This window comes from Ursus americanus, chromosome 13 (genome assembly GCF_024610735.1).
Source record: "Ursus americanus isolate L20-20 chromosome 13, mUrsAme1.1.p, whole genome shotgun sequence".
NCBI lineage: Eukaryota > Metazoa > Chordata > Mammalia > Carnivora > Ursidae > Ursus > Ursus americanus.
The window spans coordinates 13,031,678-13,059,406 of record NC_142139.1 but is presented as its reverse complement, the minus strand read 5'-3'; the positions used below and the strand labels follow the sequence as shown (position 1 = coordinate 13,059,406).

At 36.0% G+C, this 27,729-nt stretch overlaps 1 protein-coding gene across 2 annotated transcripts in view; it reads left to right on the top strand.

The window, feature by feature from the left end:
• The window catches only part of SEC24D (SEC24 homolog D, COPII component), a 101,622-nt gene that overhangs the window by 33,376 nt on the left and 40,517 nt on the right, over positions 1-27,729 (top strand). For both annotated transcript variants that reach the window (XM_045799079.2, XM_045799078.2), the window contains exons 9-10: positions 21,517-21,655; positions 24,988-25,103. In XM_045799079.2, coding sequence (XP_045655035.2) covers positions 21,517-21,655; positions 24,988-25,103 — 255 coding nt within the window. The remainder of the gene's footprint in view (positions 1-21,516; positions 21,656-24,987; positions 25,104-27,729) is intronic.

Genomic DNA, 27,729 nt, shown 5'->3' with positions numbered 1-27,729 from the left:
CTATACTTGTTTTTATCACCTGCTGATTCATCTGTCCATCAGTCTTTTTTTATGCATTTCAAAGTAAATTGTGGACATTAATTAGTACACTGCCCCCTAAATACTCCAGCATGCATATTATTAATGAGAGTTCAATATTTTCTTACAGATTATTTTTCCTTTTGAGTCAAAATTGATTTACAATAAAATGCACATATCTTAAATAACCACTCACTGAATTTTGACTAATGGATACACCTGTGTAACCCTAACCTCTCTCAAGATGAAAAATGTTACAGGGACGCCTGGGTGGCTCAGTTGTTAAGCATCTGCCTTCGGCCCAGGGCATGATCCCACCGTTCTGGGATCGAGCCCCACATCAGGCTCCTCTGCTGGGAGCCTGCTTCTCCTCTCCCACTACCCCTGCTCGTGTTCCCTGTCTCGCTGGCTATGTCTCTCTCTGTCAAATAAATAAATAAAATCTTAAAAAAAAAAAAAAAGATGAAAAATGTTACGGTCATCCTTAGAAGTATTTCATCCCCTTTCTGTCTGCCTCCTGCCCCTTCTAACAACCTTCTTTCCATGGCAACCATTGTTCTGTTCCCCCCCCCCCCCCGATTTGTTTTGCTTATTCTAGGTCCTCATATAAGTAGACTTCCAGAGTATGCACTCTCCTGGGTAAGGTTTCTATCATAAGCATAATGTTTTAGAGTGTTGTCAACATGCTATTGCATGTATTAGTAGTTTGCTCCTTTTTTATTGCTAAATGGTATTTGACTACATGGACATATTAGTTTATCTAGACTTTTACTGATGGACATCTGAGCTCTTTCCAGTTTTTGGCTATTATGAATAAAGCTTCCATAAATACTCTTGTACAAGTCTTTCTGTGGACATATATTCATTTCTCTTGGATTAATACCTGTGAGTAGTTTGCTGGCTCACAAAGTACATGTTTATTTTTAGTTTTATAAGAAACTGCCAGACCATTTTCTTAAGTGGTTGTACCACTTTACAGTCCTTCTAACATTGCATTAGAGTGCCAGTTGCTCATTATCCTCTCTGTTTGGTGCTGTCATCTTTTTAATTTTAGAAGTTCTTTTTTTTTTTTTTTAAAGATTTTATATATTTATTTGAGAGAGAGAGAGAGAGATCCCGAGCAGTAGGAGGGGCAGAGGGAGAAGCTGAGCAGGAAGCCTGGGACTCCTGGGACTCCAGGATCATGACCTGAGCCAAACACAGATGCTTAACCAACTGAGCCACCCAGGTGCCCCTAATTTTAGAAGTTCTAATGGCTCTGGAGTAGTATCCATGGATGTGTTTTTATTTCAATTTTTGTACTTTGAACAAAATTTAAACAACTACCAGTGAATAACATCACACTCACGTACATACCACCCATCATTAACAAATGTTAACATGTTGTCTATTTGCTTAAAAAATTTATGAGAATTAAAACTTCATAGCTACGTATGATATTTCTTTAACAGGCCATTCCTCTCCCACCTTCCCTTTTAGGGGCAGACACTGTAATGAATTTGGTATCATCCTCCCTATATGCAACTTTATATATTGACTTCATGAATCCATAGTAATATGTAGTAGTGTTTTACTTTTTAATGACTCAGTTGATTTTAAATAAGTACAATAGAAACTTAGATGAAAGAGGTATACAATGAATAAAAGATCCCTTTCTACCCTTCTATCCTCCCACTTACAGACAATCTTAACCTATTCTTTGTGATTCCTTCTGGAAATGAAAAATGCATATACCAGTATATAAGTATACGTCCTTTAAAAAATATATAATATATATATACTACTATATATACATATATATACTACCACATATATATATATGGTAGTATAACATACACACTCTTCTGCACCTTTCTTCTTTCAATTAACATGTCTGGCACTCCTCCCATGTCACTACCTACAGAGCTGCCTTATTCTTTCCAACAGCTGTGTGCCATGATATATGAGTAAGACAAGCACTGTTGTAACTGTATGTATCAATTTTAAGGCTTGTAAGATTCCAGAATTGTGAAAATTTAAAATACGAATCCGGAAATTGAGGGAAATATAATAACAAGAGTGTAGCCTGGGAGAATGTTATAGCAAACCCTGATACATCTCTGGGGGGGAGGTGGGATTACTGCATATATGCCCTCTCTACCTCACTCACTCCTATGCTGTCAGAATCATGTTACACTAAGCTGTTACTTTCATAATCAGAAGGTAGCACTTCTACCTTGAAAGAAAGCCAGGCAGCAACTTTACTCTGTATCAATATGGGATACAGGGGATTTCTGCCCCCAGGCAGTGTTAGCTTGAGTGCGCCTTGTTCACTGCAATGAATCTGCAGTTTTCAGCAGCACACTAGCTCTCCTCCCTGCCCCTCCCCATGAGACAACTGCCTGGGGCCAACCACCCATGCAACAGAACAAAACTCAGCAGTCATTCATACCCAAAACCAGAACCTGTAACCACTTGTTACCACCATTTAGTATTAACAATGAAATTATTCAGTGACGTGTTCCCGAAAATAAAACTTAGTATTGAGAAAAACTTTCAAATGTTAGTTCAAGCAAATGCCCCCCATGCATATACACATTTCATACACAGACTAAATGTGTATGCTTTCTATTTAACAAAGTTGTTTGATCTAACCAAATACTAACTCCCTACCAGCATGAAGTTGTTTTTTTTTCCTTTGGTGAAAACTTATGCTGCATTTTAGTCTTTGTGCTTCCCAAAGTAATAAATGGATGAGTTAAGAGTGGTGACTTATTTTTGGAATCTGACTTAGGGAGAAGCTCTACTTGAGAAAATAACATTCTCTGTTCTTTTCATGTTGCTAGAGACTCTGCACACTGACCAGGTAAATGTATTTTGACTGCTATTTTTTTGCTATTGCAGCTCTCTATAGAAGAAGCTCTTCCTTTTTCCTTAGACCTTTAAAAACAGGATTACCCTGAATATAATATACATATCTTATGTATTGTTTGAGAGGTATAATTGACAAATGAAATTGTATATTTAAGGAATATACTATATTTATGTCTCTTACACAGCAGTGTCTCCTGAGTTGAATGAAGACATTCTTTGTTCAAAAAAGTACATTTACTTTTATTTGTTGAAATAGGCTTACAGGTAAGAAGAAATATGAAAGGGGTGCTAAAACATCAGGAAGAAGTTCCTAAAGGTTGTACTCTCAAAAAACTTGTCTTCCTGTTTGGGAAATAACTGGGCCTTAACGAGGCGAGCCACTAGCCCTGGGGAACCATCACTGCTACGCTGTGCTGATGAGCTGGATGAGGCAGGATTTGGGCCTCCTTGACAGTCTCGTCTTGTGGCTTCCATGGCACCTCCCTGGTGTATTTGTTTCTATCCCCTATGTGTTTTTCCTGATTTATAATATTGGGGTTCACCAAGGCATGGACTTGGGATTTTCTCTTCTCTCTTTAGGCTCCTTTTCCTTCCAAAGACTAAATATCATCTGCTGTTACTGATGAGAAGAATAGTAGTCAGATTTAGCACTTAATGAGCACAATTATGAGGGTTTTTAAAATATATGTTCATTTATTTAATCTTCACATCAATCTATTTATTATCCCACTTTAGAAATAAGGAAACTGAGGCACAGACTTATGTAACTCATTAAATAACAGAGCTAGGATTCCAACCCAGGCAGTTTGACATGCGGGTCCTTAATTCCAAATCACTGTACTGTTACTCTCTTCCTCAGTCATTCCTGCGTATTCACATATCCAAATGCCTTCCTGAAATCTCTCCGTGGGTACCTCATAGAAACCTCAGACTTGCTGTGTTCAACAGTGAATTTCTGATCTCTACACCCTAAACCAGTTCATTGTTCCATATATTCATAAATGGTACTACCATATATTTAATTGCTCAAGCCAGAAATAAGAAATAAGCAATTATAGTTAATAATAGAAAATAAAGGACATGCTGATTTTTGATATTTATAACCTATAATCAGGGAAATAAATTTTAAAGTATCTTTCTTAAAGGTAAATGGATTGTATGAATACTGTTATTCTCCATGTAAGTAGCATTTGAATTTATTTTCTTCTACAATAAATGACCTGCTTATTTTTAGGTATAGTAAAATTTTAAGATTTTATTCCTTATCTGACTAATATTGCTATCATTGCTGCAATTCAAAAAGATATCCCTAAAGATATCTTGATTTGGCATCTATCAAAAGGATTAAAAAAAGGATTTAATACAGTTGGGTTTTTTTTAGTTGGTTCTATTTGACAGAACCTTTTAAAGCATGCCATTGTGTTAGCAACGGCCTACAAAAATAAACCTAATCCAAGCAGTTATGATTAGAGAATGTTCCCTGTGAGCATTTGCTTTGGAGATGTATGCTATTTCCAAGGGTATATATATGTCATCATTGTTTAAGATTTGATGTTCCCTACTATAAATTATAATTTTTTGTATGTATTTCAAGTGAAACCTGTTGCCACATTCAATGAAGTTAACTATGAGGTATTTATTCAGGAAAAGTAATTGGTTATCTTGTAAGCTCTTCTGTTTAGTAACTTGTGATTTTATTTTTGATGCTGTATTTTAAGAACAAAGGTAGACATAGTTTAGATTTCCAATGCAAAAGGATTAAAGATTATACTTAATTTTGCATTTTCTTCAGAATAGGAAATCTTTACATTTTGGACAAGTGCGTACATCTAATTATACATGACATTAAGTAATTTCACCTATAAACCAGGTGGCAGAAGCTTTTACTGCATCTGTGACTAGATTCATAAATATCTGTTTATATTTTTTTAGATTATAAATGGATGTAATAGTCAAAGTAATTTCTTATTGAATTAATGCAGTGCAGATAAACTTTTACCCAAGCCTTTAAATTTCACTTGATTTATAATCCCCTAATTACTCTGTGCTAGGAACTGAGGTGAACTTTAGGGATATGGGGGAAAAACAAGATGAGTTACTCTTGTCTACGACTTCCAGAAAATTTGCAAGTACCCAGCTAATTTTTTGTGCAGTATGGGAAAAACTCTGATGGGGACAACTTTGTTCTATGGAGCTTACGTTCAGGGAAGTTTTACCTTACTTATGACTTAATGAAGAAGTTTGTCCTATTATTAAACACTGTTTAAATTCTTTTTTCTTAATGATTGTTCATATTCTGATAGATTCAGTAGATATGAAGAAGCCATTTGAAAGAAACAGGAATGGATGTCAAAGAACTGACAAAGGGGGTTAAGGAAAAAGGAAAAGACTGTCAGAGGATAAACCCAACACGAACACAGTACGTCAGGGGTGGACTCCATATGCATCACCTGCAGGAGTGATTGCTTGGTCGTCATGCATTTGACTTTTCAGCCAGTCCTGCTGGTGTGATTGGACAGTTTGGCAGAGTTTACACTGTGGTTTAATGCATCAGAGGAAAAAAATGGTCTCACTGTAGTATTGTGTCTGTATGTTATCTTTTAGGAAGATAGCAGCTTGTGAAGTAGGTGTCATCTGAGTTTTATAGATGTCGAAGCTCTACAGGTTCTGAGGCTAAAGTAGAGCTCCGACCAATGCTGCTGGAGTTCAAGATTTCACATTCCAAGTTCTTTGACTACATCTGCTGGCAGTGGTTTTAGCAATGGACGTCTTGCTCCTATAAGCTCATGAGTTATCTTGAAATGTGTGTCTTAACCTCTTTTCTTGAAGTCTTGTGACTTTAAGCTACTGCTTAGCACTCCTTGAAGGCAAAGACCATCCAAAATCCAGCAGTAGGCTGGGTATGCAGTAAAGGTCCTAGTTGAAGAAATGTACTCTAAGGGTTGGATAGAGGTTTAAATGACAAAGATAAACCAAACTACAGAACGGTGGTTGATTTCTAGGTATTTAGGCCTCTAAATTAATATTTTTAGCACAGTCTTTTTTTTTTTTTTTAAGATTTTATTTATTTGAGAGAGTGAGCAAGCATGAGCAGTGGGGGCAGGGGGGAGGGTTCAGAGGGAGAGGGACCTTGGGATCATGACCTGAGCCTTAGGCAGATGCTTAACCACCTGAGCCACCCAGGTCCCCCTAGCATAGTATGTCTTAATTATTAAGTTCCCTGTTGATAAATATGTCACTTAATGAAGTGAAGTTTTTATCTTACTTTGGCTATCCTATTTTATTTGGTAATTTAAATGACTACAGACTTCCCTTATAACCTCATTCGCCTCTTTAACTCTGTGGATAAAGAAAAAAATCATTTGAGAGATTGTAGATGTATTCTAGCACAAACTAATGAATACACATTTCAGAATATTCAATCATATATTAATGAGGGGTTATATTTCATCATAAAGAGCAGAAGAGTGAAACAAGTAGGGAGAAATTTTGATCATAATAAAGATAGAAGCCAATAAAAATTGACTATTTTCTCCAAAGTACAATAGATAGTAACCAAATGGTGGAACACTGGGTTGGGAGTCAGGAAATGACTTTAGGTCTCTACTGTGCCTTGTATTGTGACCTTGGGCCTTTATTCCCAAGAGGGAGAAGTCTAGCTCTGATGTTCTATAGATCCAGAAGGCTGCTAGTGTCTACCCTTCTTTTCCACTTCATTGTGCGCTCAGCGTGGATTACCATGAATTCATCACAAATCCTATATGTTATTAGAAATTCTAGTGAACAAATTGCAAAACCCAACCCAGAGTGGTTTTGTCTATATTATATTTTTAATAAAAGAAATCTGCAGTGTATTATTCATTTAAAAAGCACATGAAGATTGTGAGACTACGCATTTTTTTACATATAGCCCAAATTTAGCTAGCTTTAGTGAAAAACATGCCCTGGAATGAAATTGATTATGACATAATATTATGTCCTTTAAAAAAACTTTAAGAATACTTATAACTTAAATTATTCTGAAATGAAAGCTTCAAGAGCCTGAATCTATTTTTAATATGTGCATTATAATCTGAAGTTGTCTGCTTTAATGCAATATTTTAGAAGGTATTAACATAAAAACTTGGAAAAATAAAATACATGTACTCAAATAGAAATAGAATTATGAATATAACATTTAAAATACTTTAATATATAAAGTTACTTTAGAAACTGAATCTTATCCCTTAACGATTTTGGTCACTGTTTATATAGTGCTATGAAAAAGTTTGGCAGCTGAAGAACAGAATGTTGTCCCTTTTTAGAATGGTGTTATAGCAGACATACAGGGAGAGTCACATTTGTCAGGGCAAAGGTTATTAGAATTCTATTTTAAGTTACAGTGTGGATGATAAATGCACCAAGCTTATCTTCTCAATTACCAAATATATTCATGTAAATCTTTACTGTTTACTAAATGGAGAATACCTTCAGGAGAAATAAGAATAAAGAAGAAAACATGCTGCCTTGATTTAATTTTCAGTGATTGCTAAGTTTTGTGACTTCCTGTGCCTGGTGATTGAGTGTGTGTCGTCCATAACATATGAGCCAAGACCAGTCTCACTGGATGTAGAATGCTGGACATTCATGAGGGGCCACCCTGGAGAGGAAATTTATTTTAGAGCCTCTTGCTATCATTTTCATCAATTCTAAGCCCCACATTTTTTCACTTTTTAACATTTCTAAAACAGGAATATCTCTTATTAAAAAGGAGTTCTTAGCATTGTGTCTTGTTTAATTGGAAGCTTTTGTGTGTCTTATGATTGATGAGATTTTGGGATCTGTGAGAGACACTATTTATGCCTTGCTTCCTGGTCCTAACTTTACTCAAATTTTATGGTTATTTAGTTAATACAACGGCTTAAAATTTATACAGTCGATGTCCTCTTAGTGATCAAGTATGAGAGAATAAAATACTTTAAAATTTTATATTTGAAAGTTTACTAGGCATTCCACTGATTAAAAGCCAAAAAAAAAAAAAAATTGAACAAAATCCTATTTTGAGAAGAAAGGAAGAAGGAGGGAAGGAGAGTAGGAAGGAAGGGAGAGAGAAAAGAAAACATTATGCAAACCTTTCATGTCTGAAAATGACACCCAGCTTTCTCTGAAGCACAAGTGATTTTTGAAGTGACTCTTTGTCAGGAGTTAAGCATAATTATGAGTAAAGCAAGCAGGAATTTTGGAGTCACATGAAGTCGGGTATGCATATTAACTCTACCACTTCTGGTAATGTGACCTTGAAAGTATTTAACTTTTAGGGCCTCATTTCTCATAAATAAAATTATGATAACTCTACTTACCTGATAGTTGCTTAAAAATAATAAGCGGGTATAAGGAATGATAGTTACTCTTGCTATCATCTTTATCATTATTATTATGATTATTTGCTATGCAATATTAAACTCCTCCATGGAAAATTTTATTTAATTCAGCAATCATTGATTTGGGGACTGTACAGTATACAAGGAGGAGAAATATGAACTACAGTAATTTAGGTTTACTTGAAATGTATACATTTAAGAGGGATGTTATCATATACCTTCAGTGATTCTAGCTACACAGCTTACCCAAGAAGGAGGAAATTGATATAGACTCCACATTTACATTCATATATAAGTGGAAAGAGTTAGCTGCTCATTTACATTTTTAAAAAGATGTTGCATGGTACTGTTATTTGATAATATATCATACATTTTCTATCTTTATTATTCAAGTGATAAGCACTCACCATTGCATAAACATTTATATAGCTTTTGATTTGTCATGAGCTTCTTCATGGACATTTGCTGGAATAATTTCCCCTTAATCTCTCACACTATCCTGTCTTTTTAGCCTAGCCTAATTAATTTCTATTCAACTTTTAGATTTCAGTTCAAAGTCACCCTCTCAGAAGAGCCTTCCAGGATATCCCACATTTATACTCCTTGTAACTCATACCTATACCATGTGTCACAGTTTGCAGTTTTGTGTTTATGTATTTGATGGACGTCTTTTTCCCACTAGGTTCCGTGAAGGTAGGGACCACATCTGATTTTTCCTCACTGTTGCACTCCCAAGACCTAAAACAGTGTCTGGAACATTTTTGCACTAAATAAATATTTAATATGATATTTTCATTACTCAGTGTCATTTATATATGGAAGTAAATTAGAATTTTCGAGCCCAGTAATTTGATGAAAGTTTCAGAATAAAGATCTATATGATTAAACATTTATTGAACATCTGCTTTGTGTGCAAATGTTGTATTTGTAACTGAATGAGTTACAAAGTAAATAAAAGAGGAACTGACTACCTAGGAACCAAGCTAAAGCTAGGACTTGCATTTTGGAGTCATCTCTATCCAGGCATCTGACATTTACTTGCATCTCCATGTTCTATATCAAAGAAAATATTTTCTTTACCACCCACATGTTCTTACAAAAAAAATCACCATTTAGATACTCACTGGAAATTATCCTTGCTTTTAGTATTGCTGGCAGACAAAAACACCTGTGCTGACTAGGGTAACAGTTGCCTAAAGGATTTCCTGGACAGTTAAATTCTTCCTAAGTTTAGCTTAGGTTTCAATTTTATCTCCCCCACCCCTAATGTTAGTTTCTTTCAATATTGTCTCACTGTAAATGTGAAGTTATATGCTGTGTGTGTGTGTATATTTATGAGAGAGTGGGAAAGGGGGAGATATATGAGACATGTAAAGAAAAGATTAAAATCTTTAAAATCTTACTCATTGGGAAAATAAGAGCATCACTGACTTTCAGAAAAAAATATTTCTGCAAAATACAGGTAAACAGAGAGTCAAAATTATAAAATCTGGTGTGTATAGATACGGAACTCATCCACCAGAAATCACTTTTCTTAATCCAAAACTGAACTACTGAGATAAATTGAAGTATTTTAACATAGGAATGAGATCTAAGTTTCTTTTGGTTTACTATACTCCAAACTTTACTATGCTTCAAAACTTAAAAGTTTTGAAAAGCCTTTTATCTAAATACTCCAAACATATAATTCTGTTTATATTTCTCTTTTTTAATAGTTCTTCTTTCTTAAAGAAAAATGATAGAAAATGTGTATTAGCTCATATTTATCAATTTTTATTGTTTACTTGATAAATTAAGCAGTCATCACCTTCCCTTTCCTTCCAGCTTATTAATGATATATAAAAAGTATATAAATGTATTTATTTCTCCAGATGCTTTTGAATTGGTCACATGCATTTTTAAGTGAAAATTTTTTTCTCAACTTTTTTAAAATCCTATTTTCAAGTCTTTCCTCCAAATGGCTTTTGATCATTTGCCCAAATCAAGTTAATTCACAAAGGATGATTTGCCATATCACTTGGAAATGGTCTAGCCAGTATATGTGGCTGTCCACCAGGGATGGTAACTAAGCAATATTTACATTGACAGCAGATTGAACTGCATGAATGACTATTAATTAATTTATTCTAACGTATTCCAACAAGGATTTAATTCAACAGATGTTTATGTTCACCCAATATATGGCACTTACTGTTTTTGATACTTGAGATATGTCAGTGAACAAAACAGATAAAGATCTCTGTTTGCCCTCGTGGAGCTTACATTTTAATGGAGAGAGACAAGACAATGACCTCATACTGAGCAAATGATGTAATATGTGGAGGAAGGAAAAACAGAGCAGGGTTAGGGAGATGAAGGCTGTCTGTGGGGAGGGGTAGATGGCAGATTAGTAGGGTAGTCCAGTAAGCCTGATTGAGAAGGTATCATTTAAATGAAGGCTTGACTCTCTCTCTCTCTCTCTCTTTTTTTTTTTTTTTAACTTTTTGAGAAACTTCCATACTGTTTTCCACAGTGGCTACACCAGTTTGCACTCCCACCAACAGGGTAAGAGGGTTCTCCTTTCTCCACATCCTCACCAACATCTCTTGTTTCTCGTGTTGTTGATTTTAGCCATTCTGACATGTGTGAGGTGACATCTCATCATGATTTTCATTTGTATTTCCCTGATGATGAGTGATGTTGAGCATCTTTTCATGTGTCTTTTGGCCATCTGGATGTCTTCTTTGGAAATGAAACCTTTTTGAGGAACCTCCATACTGTTTTCCAGAATGGCTGCACCCCTTTGCATTTCCACTAGTGGTGTAAGGGAGTTCCCCTTTCTCTGCAGCCTTGCCAACATCTGTTTTTCCTGTGTTGTTAATTTTAGCCATTCTGATAGGTATGAGGTGGTATCTCATTGTAGTTTTGATTTGTATTTCCCTGATGATGAATGATATCGAGCCTCTTTTCATGTGTCTGTTAGCCATCTGGGTGTCTTCTTTGGAAATGTATCTATTCATATCTTCTGCCCATTTCTTAACTGGTTTTTTGGGTGTTGAGTTTGGTAAGTTCTTTATAGATTTTGGATACTAAACCTTTATCTAAAACATCACTTGCAAATATCTTCTCCCATTCCGTCAGCTGCCTTTTAGTTTTGTTGATTGTTTCCTTCTCTGTGCAGAAGCTTTTTACCTTGATGAAGTCCCAATAGTTCATTTTTGCTTTTGTTTCCCTTGCCTCGGGAGACATGTCTAGCAAGAAGTTGCTATGGCCTAGGTCAAAGAGGTTGCTGCTTGTGTTCTTCTCTAGGATTTTGGTAGATTCCTGTCTTACTTTTAGGTCTTTCATCCATTTTGAATTTATTTTTGTGTATAGTGTAAGAAAGTAGTCCAGTTTCATTCTTCTGCATGTCACCATCCAGTTTTCCCAATGCCATTTGTTGAGACTTTTTTTCCATTGGATATTCTTACCTCCTTTGTCAAAGAAAAGTTAAAAATAGAACTACCCTACTATCCAGCAATTGCACTAGTAGGTATCTATCCAAAGGATACAAAAATGCTGATTCGAAGGGACACGTGTCTAATTTCAAAATTATGGAAAGAGCCCAAATGTCCATTGACCGAAGAATGGATAAAGAAGATGAGGTATATATGTAAAATGGAATATTACTCAGGCGATCAAAAAGAATGAAATCTTGCCATTTGCAACAACATGAATGGAACCAAAGTGTATTATGTTAAGTGAAATAAGTCAGTCAGAGAAAGACCAAAAATATGATTTCACTCATATGTGGAATTTAAGAAACAAAACAGATGAACATAGGGAAAGGAAAGGAAAACTAAAATGAGATAAAAACAGAGAGGGAGGCAAACCATAAGGAGCTCTTAACTATAGAGAACAAACTGAGGGTTACTGGAGGGAGGTGGGTGGGCAGATGGATTAAATGGGTGATGGACATTAAGGAGGACACTTGTTGGGTACGTGATGAATCACTAAATTCTCCTGAAACCAATACTACACTATATGTCAACTTAGATTTAAAGAAAAAGAAAGAAAAGAAAGAAAGAATGAAAGAAAGAAAGACAGACTTGACTCATACATAGAGGAAAATGTGTTGAAGGGATTTTCATGGCCATATAAAGAAGTGAAATAAATGGAGGGAAGACTCTGGTTAACTTATAATTCTGCCAGAGAGTCAAAGGGAGTATGCCTCTAGGCTTATTATTTTTAACACTTTCGTCTTTAAGGTGTAGTATTTTACAACTTTCCTTTGAGGAACAAAAAACTGGCAATTATTTTGTTATGGAAGAAACAAACAACTCATAAGGCTTTTAAGTCTAAAATATATTTTCATCCTCTGTGCGTTGTTATAACAAATATGTCTTCTGCAAGTGGCCTATAATTAGACGACAAAATATAATTCTCCCTTAGGGATAAAAGATAAACTATAATAGGCCAAGGTTTAAAAGAAATGTGGGAAAGTATCTCTCAACTATAGAATTTCTAAATATCATAGCCCCTTGGGAAGGAGTGTCTTACTCAAAAGTTTCCAATATCTGTTCCAACAAGAAAAGTGATGCTGAACTTTGCAAATATACCTGCACTTGAAATACTGCATCAGCACACCCAGTATAAACTGACCTTTTTTGCTTTAGAACCATCACCTACCATTTATAATTTAGTCATGAACCAAGACTGCCATTCAGGAAAACTGATATTATGATGGGCTCTTCTCTGATATTTATTTTCTCTTTTGAAACTATGGACACCCTCTTAGGAGAAGTAGCCCTTCCTTGGACTTTAGCATATGGTCCGACTTGACCTTTCCACTAAAAAAGCCCTCCTGGCATTAGAGGCCCTGGGTAGAAGGGTTACAGCTGGGTTTGCTTTAAGACACTTTTGGCCATTGCAGGAAAAGTCTATTTGTGCATATTTTGGGATGAACTTAGCATATTAGGGTTTATCACATCCAGACGTAATCTTTTGTGATAGAAGAACTGGCACATATCCTCAAGTTTAAACATGACTTCCTTCATTTTTTATTTTGTTGTTGTTCAGACTTCTTTCAAATCAGTTTTTCTCTTCTGTTTCTCCCTCCTTATCAGTCATTAAACAAATATTTTTTTGAGAATTTAATCTGTAATTAAGGCCCTGGGGATCAGTGGTGAATCTGAAGCTTACATGTAGTATTAAGGAGTAAATTTTTTTTTAAAATTCACTGTGGGGTGCCTGGGTATCTCAGTCAGTTAAGCATCCAACTCTTGATTTCAGTTCAAGTCATGACCTCAGGGTTTTAAGATCGAGTCCCATGTTGGGCTCTGTGCTGGGCATGAAGCCTGCTTGGAATTCTTTGTCTCCCTTTCCTGCTCCTCCCCACTGCCTCTTAAAAAATTACTTTAAAAATTAGAACTAAAATATTCAAACATCTTTTGAGTTTATGTTTTAGAGTTTTATGAACTGAATAAAATACAAGAGATGATGAAACAAATTCTAGAAATCTCTCATATTACTTATAAAACATGATAGAATTCACTAATTTATAAGCAGCTTTCAAAACCTATGCCAAATGTACTGTTTTTCTAAAGACATCATTTATTTACTGAATGGCAAAATCTCTTAACTATCTTCTGTCAGAATTGTTACCATATAGTATAACAACTCATTTGAGGTGTATGTGGTTGTGTGTGTGTGTGCACACATGGGCGTGCACATGTGTATCTTAAACATGGCCATTCAGGATGTACCTAGCTTTGAAGGCTCTCCACGGCATTAGTCCAGCTTTCCTCTTTATCTCCCTTCATCTCAGCTGATTTAGGCTACTTGCCTACTAGCTACCAACATACCCAAGTTTTCCTCCTGTGTTACACTATTCTTACTGATTAGAATTGTCTTTGTCAGTCAGCAAAAATATAACTCCTCATAATTACTCATCTTTTCCTTGAAAGAAGCTTTCATTGACCACCTCCCCCCACCATAAGTGATTTTTTCTTTTATTAGCGCCCTTGGCTTAAGCACCTATCATGAACTGCCCTAAGTTTATGGCAGTATATTTGTGAGTACCTGATAGATATTTTGTTTGTTCATTCAAAAACTGTTGACTGCCCACTCTTTCAGATATTGTACCCTAGGATATATAACAATAAACACATTAGACTTGTGAGTCACGGATCTGAGAATTTACTAGTGACACTGAAAAGTAAAGCTTTTGATGATGAGTGCTGTCAGGCACAAGATAATATGGGAACATACAGCTGAAATGTCTAAGACAGTCCGAGACTGGTTCCAGTTTAGACAAGGTCTCTGCCAAGTCAGGAGGAGAAAGGGACACCCCTTCCCTTGTAACAGGAGAGGGAGAGAAAGGAAAATATTAAGTGGATGCAGTTAAATTAGTGGTGGAAAGTCAAGGGAGCTCCTCTCCGAGGTCTTCTATTTTCTTTTTGAACAAGGAGACAAAATGATCTGCTAAGGAGGTGGAAAGAGAGCTTATTTGGAGATTGAAAAGGTATAAAGCAGCTCCTATAGAGAAAGAGGAAGAGAAATGACAGGAGACATTTAATAGTTATCAGGGAGCACCGAGGGCTTGGTTTAAATCATAGACCATGAAGAATGGTGCCTTTCTCTGAAACTGTAGGCTTTTCTATAGGAGCAATCTGCAAAGCAGTTTCTGTATCTATAGCACAGAGAAGGCAAATGGGTGGAGTAAATGAGAATTCAAGCTGTAGCCCTGCAATTTATTGGACAAGTCACTTTCCATCACTGACCTTCCATTCCTTTCTGAACCCATGGATGGTAATTCCCGCTCTGAAGGTTGGTAGTATCTCAACATCAAATTGGTATTTTTATATATTTGAAAGCATTTTAAACTACGAATTATACTAGATAATAGTTATGATCTTACCTATAGGTTTGAATCAGTAAAATTTTTTAGAATTTTCCGTGCTGGATGCACAAAATGATACCAAACACTCCCCCTCCCCATGAAAAGGACCCATTTCCAAATTAAAAAGATGTTCAAATCCAATGTAAGCTCTAAGATATCTGTAAGAATAAATAGGCTAACAATGATGTTGAAGAGAAAAAAAACTGAAAATGAAGTGCACTCTAATAAGAGGATACTTTTCTGGAAATATGAAAACACAAAGTTTTAGATTTACAAAGGCGAACTAAAAACATCTATAGGAAGTATAAGTATATGCTTAGAATTATTACAATGCATTGAATGTTTTTATTATCAGGCTCTGTTTCTTTTCAGAAGGTGCATAACATTTTTAAAAGGCATTCAGAAAATATTCTTTCATGCTGTATTTATTATTTTAAAAAGTCAAACAAAACACTGCTGCTGTTTAGAAAATGTGTGTACAGTAAGTAGCCTACTGTCCTGTTCCCTTTCTTTCCATGTAGACTGACCGAATGTCATATATGGCAAGACTAAAGATAGAAAACACATACAAGCTGCTTCTTACTTCTCTTTCCTATGAAAATGTCTTTAGTAAGTGCACTTGATACAGACTCTCTTTTCATTCTAGCTTCTGGGCATAATCCTCTGGAATCTAACCCTGCTTGCCTTCCAGCATGTCTAATAGTCTGCATGTTTAACATTTTTAAAGGGTAGTTGTTCATCACAGGTTCTGGATGAACATTTCCATGCTTCTACTTACACCCCCCTCAATTAATCCAAGTTATCAACTGACCTCTTCTTGATATAGAGCCAAAAAATAAGCAGTACCCCAAACCCAAGAAGTAGCTGCATGCCAAAATGCATTTGACAGTATGAAACTATTGCTGCTAGGGATACCTGTTTATTAGTGATTTACTGGAGACTATAATTGATGTTGAATGTGACCCTTTATCAAGCCATCTTACTTCCGCAGGTCATCTTACTTTAAAACTTTTGATCTGATTTAAGACCCACATAAGCAAAAATTTCTCTCCCCTTACCAGTAGCTATTAAGCTGAAGTATTTCCTTCAGGCACTAAGTGAAGTAGACTGTTGGTCATGTTGGGACAACTGTATATAGTCCAGGAGACTGATTACTTTCTTTGACTCCTCTATTAAAGGACATAAAGGGAGAAAAAAGGGAAGAGAAGTCTGTTTTAAAAATGGAAATATGTTTTTTTTTTCTAAATTGTTAAACAAGTATTAAGACAAGGGAAAGTAGGTAGTTAAAGAATTTGTGTATATGTATTAGAACTTCTGGAACTCTTACTTAGAACTCTGGTGCTGAAAAATAAGGAGGCAGGTAGTGGGGCAATATGAGACAGTTTTCACCCAGCAATACCAGGATATGGGCAAGTGCAACCTTCCTAAAGTCAAGGTGTTCCTGAACTCTCAGATGCTGCCTCTCTGTCCTATTCCTCCTTTCATCCACACCACTGCCTGTGATTTGATGGCCCAACAGGAAGGTAGATGTTTGCTTTAGAAAATAATTTCTAGGGGAGCCCAGGTAGTGCAGTCAAGTGTCCGACTCTTGGTTTCGGCTCAGGTTGTGATCTCATGGTCATGAGATCGAGCCCCACGTTGGCTATGCTCAGCGAGGAGTCCTCTTAGGATTCTCTCTCTCCCTCTCCCCTCTGCGTGCATGTTCTCTCTCTCTAAAATAAAAAATCTAAAAAGGAAAGAATTTCTCCATCACAGTGTATTGCTGAACACCATGATGCAAGCTTCACTGACTTTGCTTTGTTAATTTTGGCCTTTAATGTGAATATGGCAAGCAGGAAGTGGACACTGGCCATGGGAGCATTTGCATCCTCCGGCCCTTCCCCAGGTCGTCTTTAGGTTGCCCTATACTTTGGGGTGGCGTATTTTCCTACATATAGTCAAGGAAAAGTTGGTAAGGGATTAGAAAGTTAAAATGAGTTTTTCTTGGGGTGCGTGGGTGGTTCAGTCAGTTAAGCATCTGCCTTCGGCTCAGGTCATGATTTCTGGGTCCTGGGATCGAGCCCCACATCTGGCTTCCTGGTCTGTGGGGTGTCCGCTTCTCTTTTTCTCTCTCCCTCCCTCTGACTCTCCCCACTGCTTGTTCTCTCACTCTCTCAAATAAGTAAATAAAATCTTTAAAAAATAAAATAAGTTTTTCTTGGCTATTATCTTCATTAATTTTGACAAATTCTGTAATTTCTATACAATATATGCTTAAGGTAGCCTGTATTTCATGTTTTTTATTTTGTTTCATCCAGAATATTTTAAACCATTATTTAATTTTTTTTAGGAGTATAGGTTTCTTAATTTTGTGAGTAATAGCTGACATCAGTTTAGTTAAATGTTATTAGAGTTACATAAAATGAATATAGCATCATTGAGTATTTTATTACCTACCAAGTAAATTATATAGTTTTGTTTTAATTTTTAGTTGCACAGTGCCATCTACTGGATCTTTGCTACAAAACACCCTCATATTTTCTTACTTGTCCTGATTTGGTTATAATCAGCTTTTAATATTGAGGTGCTTTCTGGTATTCATCTTTTATCTAAAAGAGAGACTATCTAGCAAGACCTGTGTATTCAGACTTTTCTTAGATATATAGGTGCCAAAGCAAAGCACATAGGCTACAAATCATAACAGTTCTTCACTTGGGATCTTTCAACATTGTACTTCATTTTCTTTGAGTATCTATTTTTGCTTTGGGAATACAATCCGAATAGCTTAACATTGCCTTTTAAGCTAAAGAAAGCTTTTACTAATGATTATTTCACAACTATTCTTTCTATTCCTACCTTATTCTTTTAATTGCATATTTGCATGCCTGTTTATTTAATGTCTTTTCTATCCTGGCAGACTGAATGCCCGACCAAGGCACATAATGTACTCAGCACCTACTGTACAAATGTTGACGTTACCTGAGAGAATGGCAGGCATACTTGGAAAACTGATAATATGTTAATATAAGAAAATTTTAAAAATTGTAGTGGTAGTGCCAAGGAGTTATTGATTGATACATCTTGTTGTCTACTCCTTTTACTTGGAAAAATAACCCAAAAGTTTTTTGTTTTGTTTTTAAATCACTTATATCATTTGAACACTGAACCTCATTTCTCAGTGGGTTATAATCTTTCTTTCTTGGAGCATCACAAAAAAGACATTTTATTCAATTGAAGCATCTTAATTAAAATTAGCATCAATAAAGGACAAGCATAGCCCTGGTAATCCAAAACTACAAGCAAAAGATTCAAATATTATTCTTCCTCTTCCTTCCTCAGCTTCCCCATCACTTCTGTGTTGTATAAATTCATGCCACATGGGACCACAGCCAAGAATAGCCAGATGAGGTTTTTAGAGCCAGTCTCTTCATCCTTTCACTTTTTTCATTTAAGAGAAGAACAGAAAAGAAAGAGCAGACAGGAATATACTAGAGGCCAGAAGATTAAAGCACATTTATAAACAAAATTATAAAATCTGAAAATGTGTGTGAAGTAAATATGATATAATTGTCCTTGGTAAGGAAAAAAAACTTAGAGGTTTTTTTGGGAAGTAATTTGATTTTTTAAAATGTGTGTACAGTAAAGTTGAACTCAGAAGAAAAGTGAGATTAGCTATTTATGAGCTCATGCAGACTACTGTAGAACAGATAAGCAGACATCTGGAGAGAGCAAAGAAAATCTCTGATAGTTTTCAACATGGCCTGAGAGAGATGAAATAAGGCAGTAGAAACCCTTGTCCTGTTGCCCCAAAAGAAAATGTAAACAGTTTAAAAGCTTTTAACATTCTTTGCTGTCACCTCAATTGTCTGAAGACCTTACTTACCTATCCATCATCCAGTTTCCAAAAGACTGAAAATAGAAAAGATGTAAGTGTATTTAACAACCTAGATACACTCACTACTTGACTCCAGTTTATTACTAGACATTCGTTTTCGGTTCTGCAAGTTTGAATCTGCCAGGACTGGAATGTTCAGGTGTTAGTTGCCGACAGTTTCATGGTAATTTTAGGCTGGGCCTGCCTTTGGGTATATCATATCAGTAAAAATAAGGTTAATTTTCCTCCTATTACCTCTGCTTTGTCTGGCAAATAATGGCATCATATTTCTAAAGTCTCTCAGGGAATTGATTATAGTCTTTGAACTCTCAAAATAAAAGGATGAGAAAAGTAAAGTTGGCTGGAGTGCAGGCAAATTGCAGACTTTCTTCCTGGTTTAATTCTTGAAAGACTCTTCTGATCTCAGAGGTGAAGCTGTAGGACAGAACAGCAACAAAGGCATGATGGATAATTGGAGTTTTGATCCAGAAAAAGCTATCTTATTATTACATTTTTGTTATCTTTCACTTCTTCCTCTAATTCTCCGTTCACTGCCCTGAGAATTTCTGGTTGGGACCTGCATCTTTTTGTTTGCTTGCCTTTTGTCCCTTCAGATTAGTTATTATTACCAGCTAAAGAGGACAGACACTTGTCATTTTTTGCCTCTCAAACACAGATTTTGTATTAAAAAGTATTGTATGTGTCAATATTTGGGTATATATACATTTAAGACACATTCCTGGGGAAGGTTTTTAAAATCCTCTGTGGCTCTCGGCTTTAACCATTAGATTATATCAGAATTCCCTGGAAGGTAGATTTCCTCCCTTCTAGATCATTTTAACAGTGGCAGTTTACAGTGATGAGTTAGCTGATCAAAATGTTTGTATAAACGAATGCCTTTAGAAACTCAAGCCTATCTTAAACTGATCAAACTATAACTCTGCCGTTACGTACACTCTCTCCTGAGCTCAGTGATTTTGAGAGAGGAAAGGTGGTTCTGTATAGATATGACAGCAACAGTTACCTTTCATCCAGTAACTTTGTGCCAGGCACAGTGCTTGGTACCACACACGGATCCCTCATTTAATCCCTGTCACAATCCTACCAGTGGGGCACCAGAGCTGTGCCCATGTTAGGAATCAGAAGAGACCCTATATGAGAAGTCCAATCCATTTTCTGGCTTCCTTGAGGCAAGAGGAGTGGGGAGGGCAGTGCAGAGGCGGTGGGAAGTAATCTTGAATTTTTTAAACCCTTTCCCGATTCTTTTATGTATTATACTAAACCTGTTTTTTGTTTGTAAGGTCTTATTTATTTATTTGACAGAGAGCAGAAGCAGGAGGAGTGGCAGGCAAAGGGAGAGGGAGAAGCAGGCTCCCCACTGAGCAGGGAGCCCGATGTGGGATTCGATCCCAGGGTCCAGGGATCATGACCTGATGTAAAGGCAGACGCTTAACTGACTGAGCCACCCAGGTGCCCCCATACCAAACCTGTTTTCGTTGTTGTTGTTGTTTCTGCTGTGAGACCTCACAATTCATTCCTGAAACCTCTGCAGTGGATTATTTTTCACATTGAACATCTGGACAGGGACAAACAGTAAATCTCAGTTTTCTAAGTTGAGTAGAAAATGGCCTTCTGACCCTGTCTCATCTGCTACCTTCCTTCTCTTCAGGTCTCTATTAAAAAGCAGTCTGCTTTATTTACATCCTTTTTTTTTTTTTTTTTTTTAAGAAAAACTTTGTTAACGTGACAAGTCCTATAATTCTCAAGCTTTTCTAGAAATGTTATCTCTAGGGAAGATTTATAAAAGCAAGAAGAATCTTTGTGGTTTTATTCTGAAAGCCAGAAGAGTTGAGAAACAAGGCAGACTCTACTGCTGAGTTTTTTTGCTTTCAAGCTGTAAAATGGTTTCTATGCATGTTTATGAGGAAGAAGCAATTGAAATATTTATTTTTTCCGTTCTGGCAAAGCATGACCAGTGACTTTGAGAGTACATTTTGTCATGGGATAAAGAAACAGAAAAGGCAGAATCAGGGTCCTTGCCTAAATAAGTGAACATTATTGTATATTTGTTCAGGTAGTTGCATTTTTGAAGAAACATTTTGTATTTGATGGAACGATCTAAATAAACTAGAGCGCTATACAAACTAGAGCTTTTAAAATCAGACCCAATTCACTTTATTTATAATCAGTGAACAAACTTAGCAAAATATGTGATATAAGGTGTCCAGGATATTTTTAACATATGCTTTGTTAAATATTGCATTATTATATTTTTTCTCTGCCTTCACACACATAAAGATAAATATATATATATGCACTATATATAAATATGCATATATACATATGTGCTTATTAATGAGATAAAAATCCAAATTAATTTTTGTTTGGGTATTTCTTTGAAGTCAGAAGGTATCAAGAGAGGCATCTTTACACTCCTGGTGAACACCAAGGGTTAAGAATTCCTTAATGAATGCCATTGGAAGACTTATCAATTACAATTATTGTATAGCATTTCTGAAGTACCTTGAAATCCTAAAACCCACCTATCGCTTCATTTTACTTGCTTCTTACAGACTCCCCTTTTTTTGGTAAATCATGGAGAGAATGGACCAGTCAGATGCAACAGGTGCAAAGCCTACATGTGCCCATTTATGCAGTTCATTGAAGGAGGAAGGAGGTATCAGTGCGGATTTTGCAACTGTGTGAATGACGGTAAGTGATGCCAATCAATGCTCTTAGTAAAAGCTCTTTGTTAGTTGAAATATATTGCACTTCTTAGCTTAGGGGGAAAAAATAGATGTTAAAGCTCTTGGTTATACCTTAGCTTTTCCTAAATACTGATGAGCTCACATTCAAGAATAACTCAGAAGAACAGCAAAAACAAAACAAAACAAAAATTCATTTTTATCATCTGTAAACATAAGAGGTAAAATTTTATTTTGCCTCCAACTGAGCCTTTGTGGAAGGGGATTGAGAAATAACTCCTTTGAAGTTTTATAAGAAACACAGCAGCTTCCTGTGGGAAGTTATATGTGCAAGTTCATGCATTTATAGGAGGCTGAGAGGGCCGTGGAGGTCCCAAACAGTGCATGATCTGATTGGTTTCCTTCCACAGGTATTGTAAAGAACTTTTATTTTATCTGTGTTTACAGATGATAAGTTGGAGATTTTTTTTCCCTCTTTCTTAATTCCTCTGAGTTACTTCTAAATGTGGGCTGATCAGTATTTAGGAAAAGCTGTGGGATAACTAAGGGCTTTAACACATGTATAGATTGTTTTCCACTCAGGTATGAACGTTAGATTGTTAAAGAAGGAGAAGAACATTATTCTGAAGGGCTTTTCCAGATTCTTTTTATTTTCACTTTCATTCCAGCGTGAATTGACTGGTGTTGAAAAAAATCGCAGACTTGCTAAAAGGAACTTACATTCATTATATTCATAACATGTCTGTGTTTTTAACTTTTTGGTGCTAAATAAAGCACATACTCAGCCTGAAACATTCCCACATTCATTTACATTTCTAGAGTTTCTCTAGAACCATGCGATGATTACGAAAGCATGAACTTTCTGTATGTTTTCCTCTGTTCCTTATCTTCATAGACATGCTTCTCTGCAGGTCTGAAGGATGTATAGCACTGTATCTGCCCAGGAGCCATGTCTGCTCTGGCTGCTGGCTACTCCCTACTGACAAGGAGCTAAGGCACAGCTTTCTGCCTCTGTCATTACATTCATGGCAGCTCAACTCCGTTAGTGTTCTCTGGTGGGAGAGCTCCTTGTTTTCCCACATCCTCATTACAGTCCATGTTTTTTTCCAATTTAGAGTGCTGGAGACCGGTATTATGAGTCTTCCTCACAAAAACTTTGGCCAGTTCTTAAAAATGCCTTGCTATGGAGTAAAATCATTGGTTTCTAGCCTCATCTCAAAACCTGTGGTCCTCTTGGGATGTCCTCTTGCTCCAACTGTGGCATCCACTCAGTGCAAATTGGGTATCCCTGTGAGACCAGATTCTGTTGGTTCTCTATCCTTACTTCTCTTTCTAAGGTAGATCTTATACCTTGTTTCATCCTGGATGAAATCTGCAACTAAATCATTGGCTACCACTCAATCTTGGGACCTGGATTTCAGGAGCCCTGTGACAATTAATTTCCCTGTACTTTAGTTTTGTGGGGAAGAGTCATGAGAAGGCAGAGACCTCTCCTGCAGCATTTGGATAAATGCCTCTACCAAGGTCACCAACTCCTCAATGTCTTTAGCCAAGCTGTCAACTTTCTTAGGAAGGTGATTAGAAATTTATGTAGCTTTTAGATCCAGGATCCCCAATCTGGTGTAACATCCTGGTGTCTTACCCAGGGTGTCAGCTCAGAGCCCAGCTAATTCCTGGTAGAAAAAAAAAACACTTGGAATTCTTTTATCTCTACACAATAAATTCCCTTCCCTTGCGTATTCACTCCTAGGAGGCTGCCGTGTTCATTTTCCAATAGAGTTATTCATACTAGGGTCAAGTATTTGTCCCTAAAAGGAGCCAGACTCCTATAGATTTACATTGACACCTGCATTCTTCATTTAGGTTTAAAGAAGACAGAGGTTTATTGAAGTTAGAAAGAACCCGGGAGGCTTGGTCACATGGTTTCACTCTATTTCCCTTCAGAATGTCCAGAGATTGCACAGTGAGAAGCATGTGAAGTCAGAGGCATGCAGGAAGACAAGTGTCATTTGGCAGTGCATAATTTACCATGTGACTTGAATTTTGTTTTATAAACATGACAGATAATATTAAATGCTAATGAATGTGAGATTAATTTTAAAGGGAAAAATTTCACATGTTACTTGTAGATATGTGAATGAAAATGAATTGTAGTTTACATTATGTAGAAATTACCATACCATAATCCTAAATAGCCAATATAACATCATCTACCTCAACTAAAAGTAACAAAATTGCAGGTTTAGGCCCTCGTAATTTACTTATCTCTGCTGAGACTGTCAGTTTCCCACTTCCATAATCTTTACAAGACATTGAATTTTCCAAATTCAGAGATCCATATGTACATATGAGTGTTATAAAACTTGTTTTAAAAAGAAATGGCCATGTTATGGTAAGAAAATAGAAAAATCAATTCTTGGTGATTATTTTTAAGTCCAACCTACAAAAACAGTCTTGTAATTCATGTTGGCTCACAACTAAAAATAAAGAATCCTGAGTGGTTAGTTTTAAAAGAGAACGCATTACTTCTGTGGCTTTACAAATGAAAATGTTGCTCTTTATGAAATGCTGAAAACCAGAGCATTGCTGGTTATTCTAAATACTTCTATTGTCAGTGGTTTAATAGCCAGCCCTATTAATCTCAAGGCAACAGGAGTTTGTTTTCACAGAGATACCAGGCCATATTTGTCCAAGTGTTCAGTGTGTGACTCATAAGTGTTCCTGTGCTGTTGGATGACTTCCAGGTCGTTGCCAGAACTAACCTTCTTAGACATTTGAATCAAATTAAAAGTTCTCAGCTGAGATCTTAGTGGTATAGTCTTTCCCTAATACAGTAATCCTCTCCACTCTGAAGTCCAAACATTAAAAGATTTCCATGCAAACTTTCCATGGCTGAAGGCATCTCTTAATTAAAGGATAATAAATATTGTAGTTAATAGTAGAGTCCAAATAACCAATGTATATTTCTGTTAGGTACATTGAAAATTTAAATAGAAAAGTCGGAATTCCTTTTAAAAGAGGTAATTAAATAGGGAGAATTAAATTTTCTTTGTGACAATTTAAAACAGGGATAACCCTATTTCTTCACAGAGGTCTAAATCATAAATGTTATGTGTCATCGGTAACTTGCAGAAGAGTCAAGAGGATTTTTTAGGAAACCTTTGTACTTTCCACACATGCTTTTTAAGTACTGGATATTTAGAATATACTGCATTCTAGCTTTAATATACTTTTTCCCCCTCAACTACTTCTTTTCCTCCCATAATAAATTTTAAGAACTTACTAAGTTGTCTGTGTTATGAAAACAAAAGATTTCCTTTCTTATTTTGTTTTTATTAGTTCCACCATTCTATTTCCAACATCTGGACCACATCGGGAGAAGGCTGGACCACTATGAAAAACCAGAGCTATCTCTAGGATCTTATGAATATGTTGCTACTTTGGATTACTGCAGAGTAAGTGTTCCCAGGGCTTCAAGTGTTTATACATTGATGTCAAATTCAACTGAATAACTTTCATATGTAAAGAACTGAATCTTGGTTCACAAACAAAGCATTTTGGTGGTGTCATGGGCATGTAGAAATGCCTCAAACACAGATCAAGCCTTCTAGGCTGTTAACATGATTAAATTGCCAAACTATTCAGAGCAGTGATTATTTTTAAAAACTAAAAAGTGGTGCCAAAAATAGAAAACAATAATTTTATTTTTATGTCCCTATCAGATAAAATATTCTGGGTTCTTAAAGCAGCAGTTCCATATTGTGCCTCAACCTTATTTGTTTTGTCAGTGATCTCAGAAGATTTTCTCTTCCAAGGCAGACGCTCAGCCAATATGGTCAACAGGACTAGGACAGGTTTCTCTATCTCCTTTCTGCACACCAGTTGTCACCACAATGATTTAAGGTTCTTAGACTCTCCCTTGGACTATGTGAGGGCCTGGGATTCTGGCCTCTGGTCTCCTTGCTTTAAAATGTAAGCATGAGATTCCTCTCCATTTCCTTAATCTAAAAAATTAAATTCAAAAGTATAGCTTTCCTTATAAGACCATTAACTGTTGACCTCAGCCATCTCTTCAGCTGTACAAAACACTCAGCACATACTCCAAACTCATCACTCCTTCTTACAACTTCATACTTTTAGGTAAGATTGTTTTGACCAGACTATCTTTGCATCCTCCTGTCACATCTGTATAGACCCCACCCAGCAAACTCCTACTCATTCTGTAATACCTGGCTGAAATTTTATTTTACGTGAGTGTGTGTGCATGTGTGCACATGAACAACTTTCTTTGACTTCATCATAGTGGTTATTTACTAAATCTTTGGGGGTGGGGGGGACGTTCCTATTAGAACTCGGTCCATATATTTGTTTTAGCAATTATCCCCATGCAATTTAAATCTTCTCAAGTGTCTTCCCTCTTCATTGATTTTGATATTCTTGGTCACAAGAATCTTGTCTTAGATGTCTTTATGGCATCCACCACAGTGTCTAGTACAGGGAAGACAGTTGATCAGTGTATGTGAAATGAATGAATGAATGAACGAATGAATGAATGAATTGGCAGGTCTGTTACTATTCCCAGGACTGGCTATTTCCCTTTTCCAGTGTCACAGTGAGAGTGACATCATTATGGGTAACTTGCAGGTCTTTAAAATTCTTCGGTGATTTGGAAACATTTTCTTGGGTATCAGTTCAGATTTCAGCTTATATCTGAAGTACTGTATGTAGACCTGAAGAAACAGTCATTCTGATTAATTTTCTTACTTCACCTTCCAAATATGAATGCCTACTGATGCCTAGTTCTCAGAAAACAGCCTCTGACCCACCTAATTCTATCACAGATGTTTGCGAGGGGACCGGTCCATATTATTGAGTATAAATTACAAAGAACATTTTTCCTAAATAGAAGTTTTTTCAATTGATTGGATTTAATTTTTTTTCAGTTAATGTAACTTTTGCATTTATCTTAGTGTTTTGTATGATTTTTTTACCACATTACATAGAACTAGCTATTAAAGAAGAGTTAATGCTTTATTAATTCAAAATGTAACATTTGAACGTATTTTGAGAAACATAAGAGCATTTTTGGTATAAATCCTTTATATCAGACAAAAGAATCCTAAAGTATCAACTACTTTTAGACAGTTTATTTGTTCTTTACTGTTCTTGGCTGAAGGTGAATGATTAAGTAGACCATAAATATTCAAGTTCTAATTAAATATAATAAAGCCATTATAATAACTAGTGATGGAAAATTTATTGATTGATCTTTGCAACCATAGTATAAATATAACTATGCTCTCAGTTTCTAGTTCTCTGCCAAAAAGTCTATATTATCTTGATTTAAGCTTTTTTAGTAGAAACTCAGGCAGAGAGTCAAATCTATTTCTGGGAACAAAAGTTTCAGTATCTTCAAACTCTGTTATCTGGAAATGTTCCAGATGTCTAATTGATGGGAAATCTCACCCAGCAGGCAAGGAACCAAAAAAAAAGAAAAAGTACATTTTAAAGAAATGTTGTAAGCTTAATCTACCTTTTATTATTCCAAGTAAAATTTAAAATAAAAGATGGTTTAAGTATCTTCAAATTTAATTATAATTCAAAATGTAAATATAGTAATGAGTCACCTTAGGGATTTCGACAAAGAAAAAGAGCTTATTTAATTTGTGCATGTATTTTGTAACACCACGCAAATTTAGAAATACAAAATTATATTTTCTCCTATTCATTTTAGTTTATCTCGATCCCAATTTTATATAATAAAATTAACATTGATATTTACTATATGGGATGCTCTTTGTGAAGTGCTTTTTATGTATTGTATCATTTAGTTCTCAAGTGAACTCATGTGGTGAGTACCACCATTACTTGGGGAAACTGAGGCCTAGAGAACTTAAGTGCCACCCTCAAATCACACACATACAAAATGCTGGAGCCAGACTGAAAACTGTGCTGGCATGACCACAGAACCCCTATTCTTTGTCAATATACTGTGTATTTGTAGGCAATTATTTAGAAAATCACCATGGGGTTCCCCTGGGAAAAAATACCCCAACTCTGTCATATAACTGAGAGTTTTTC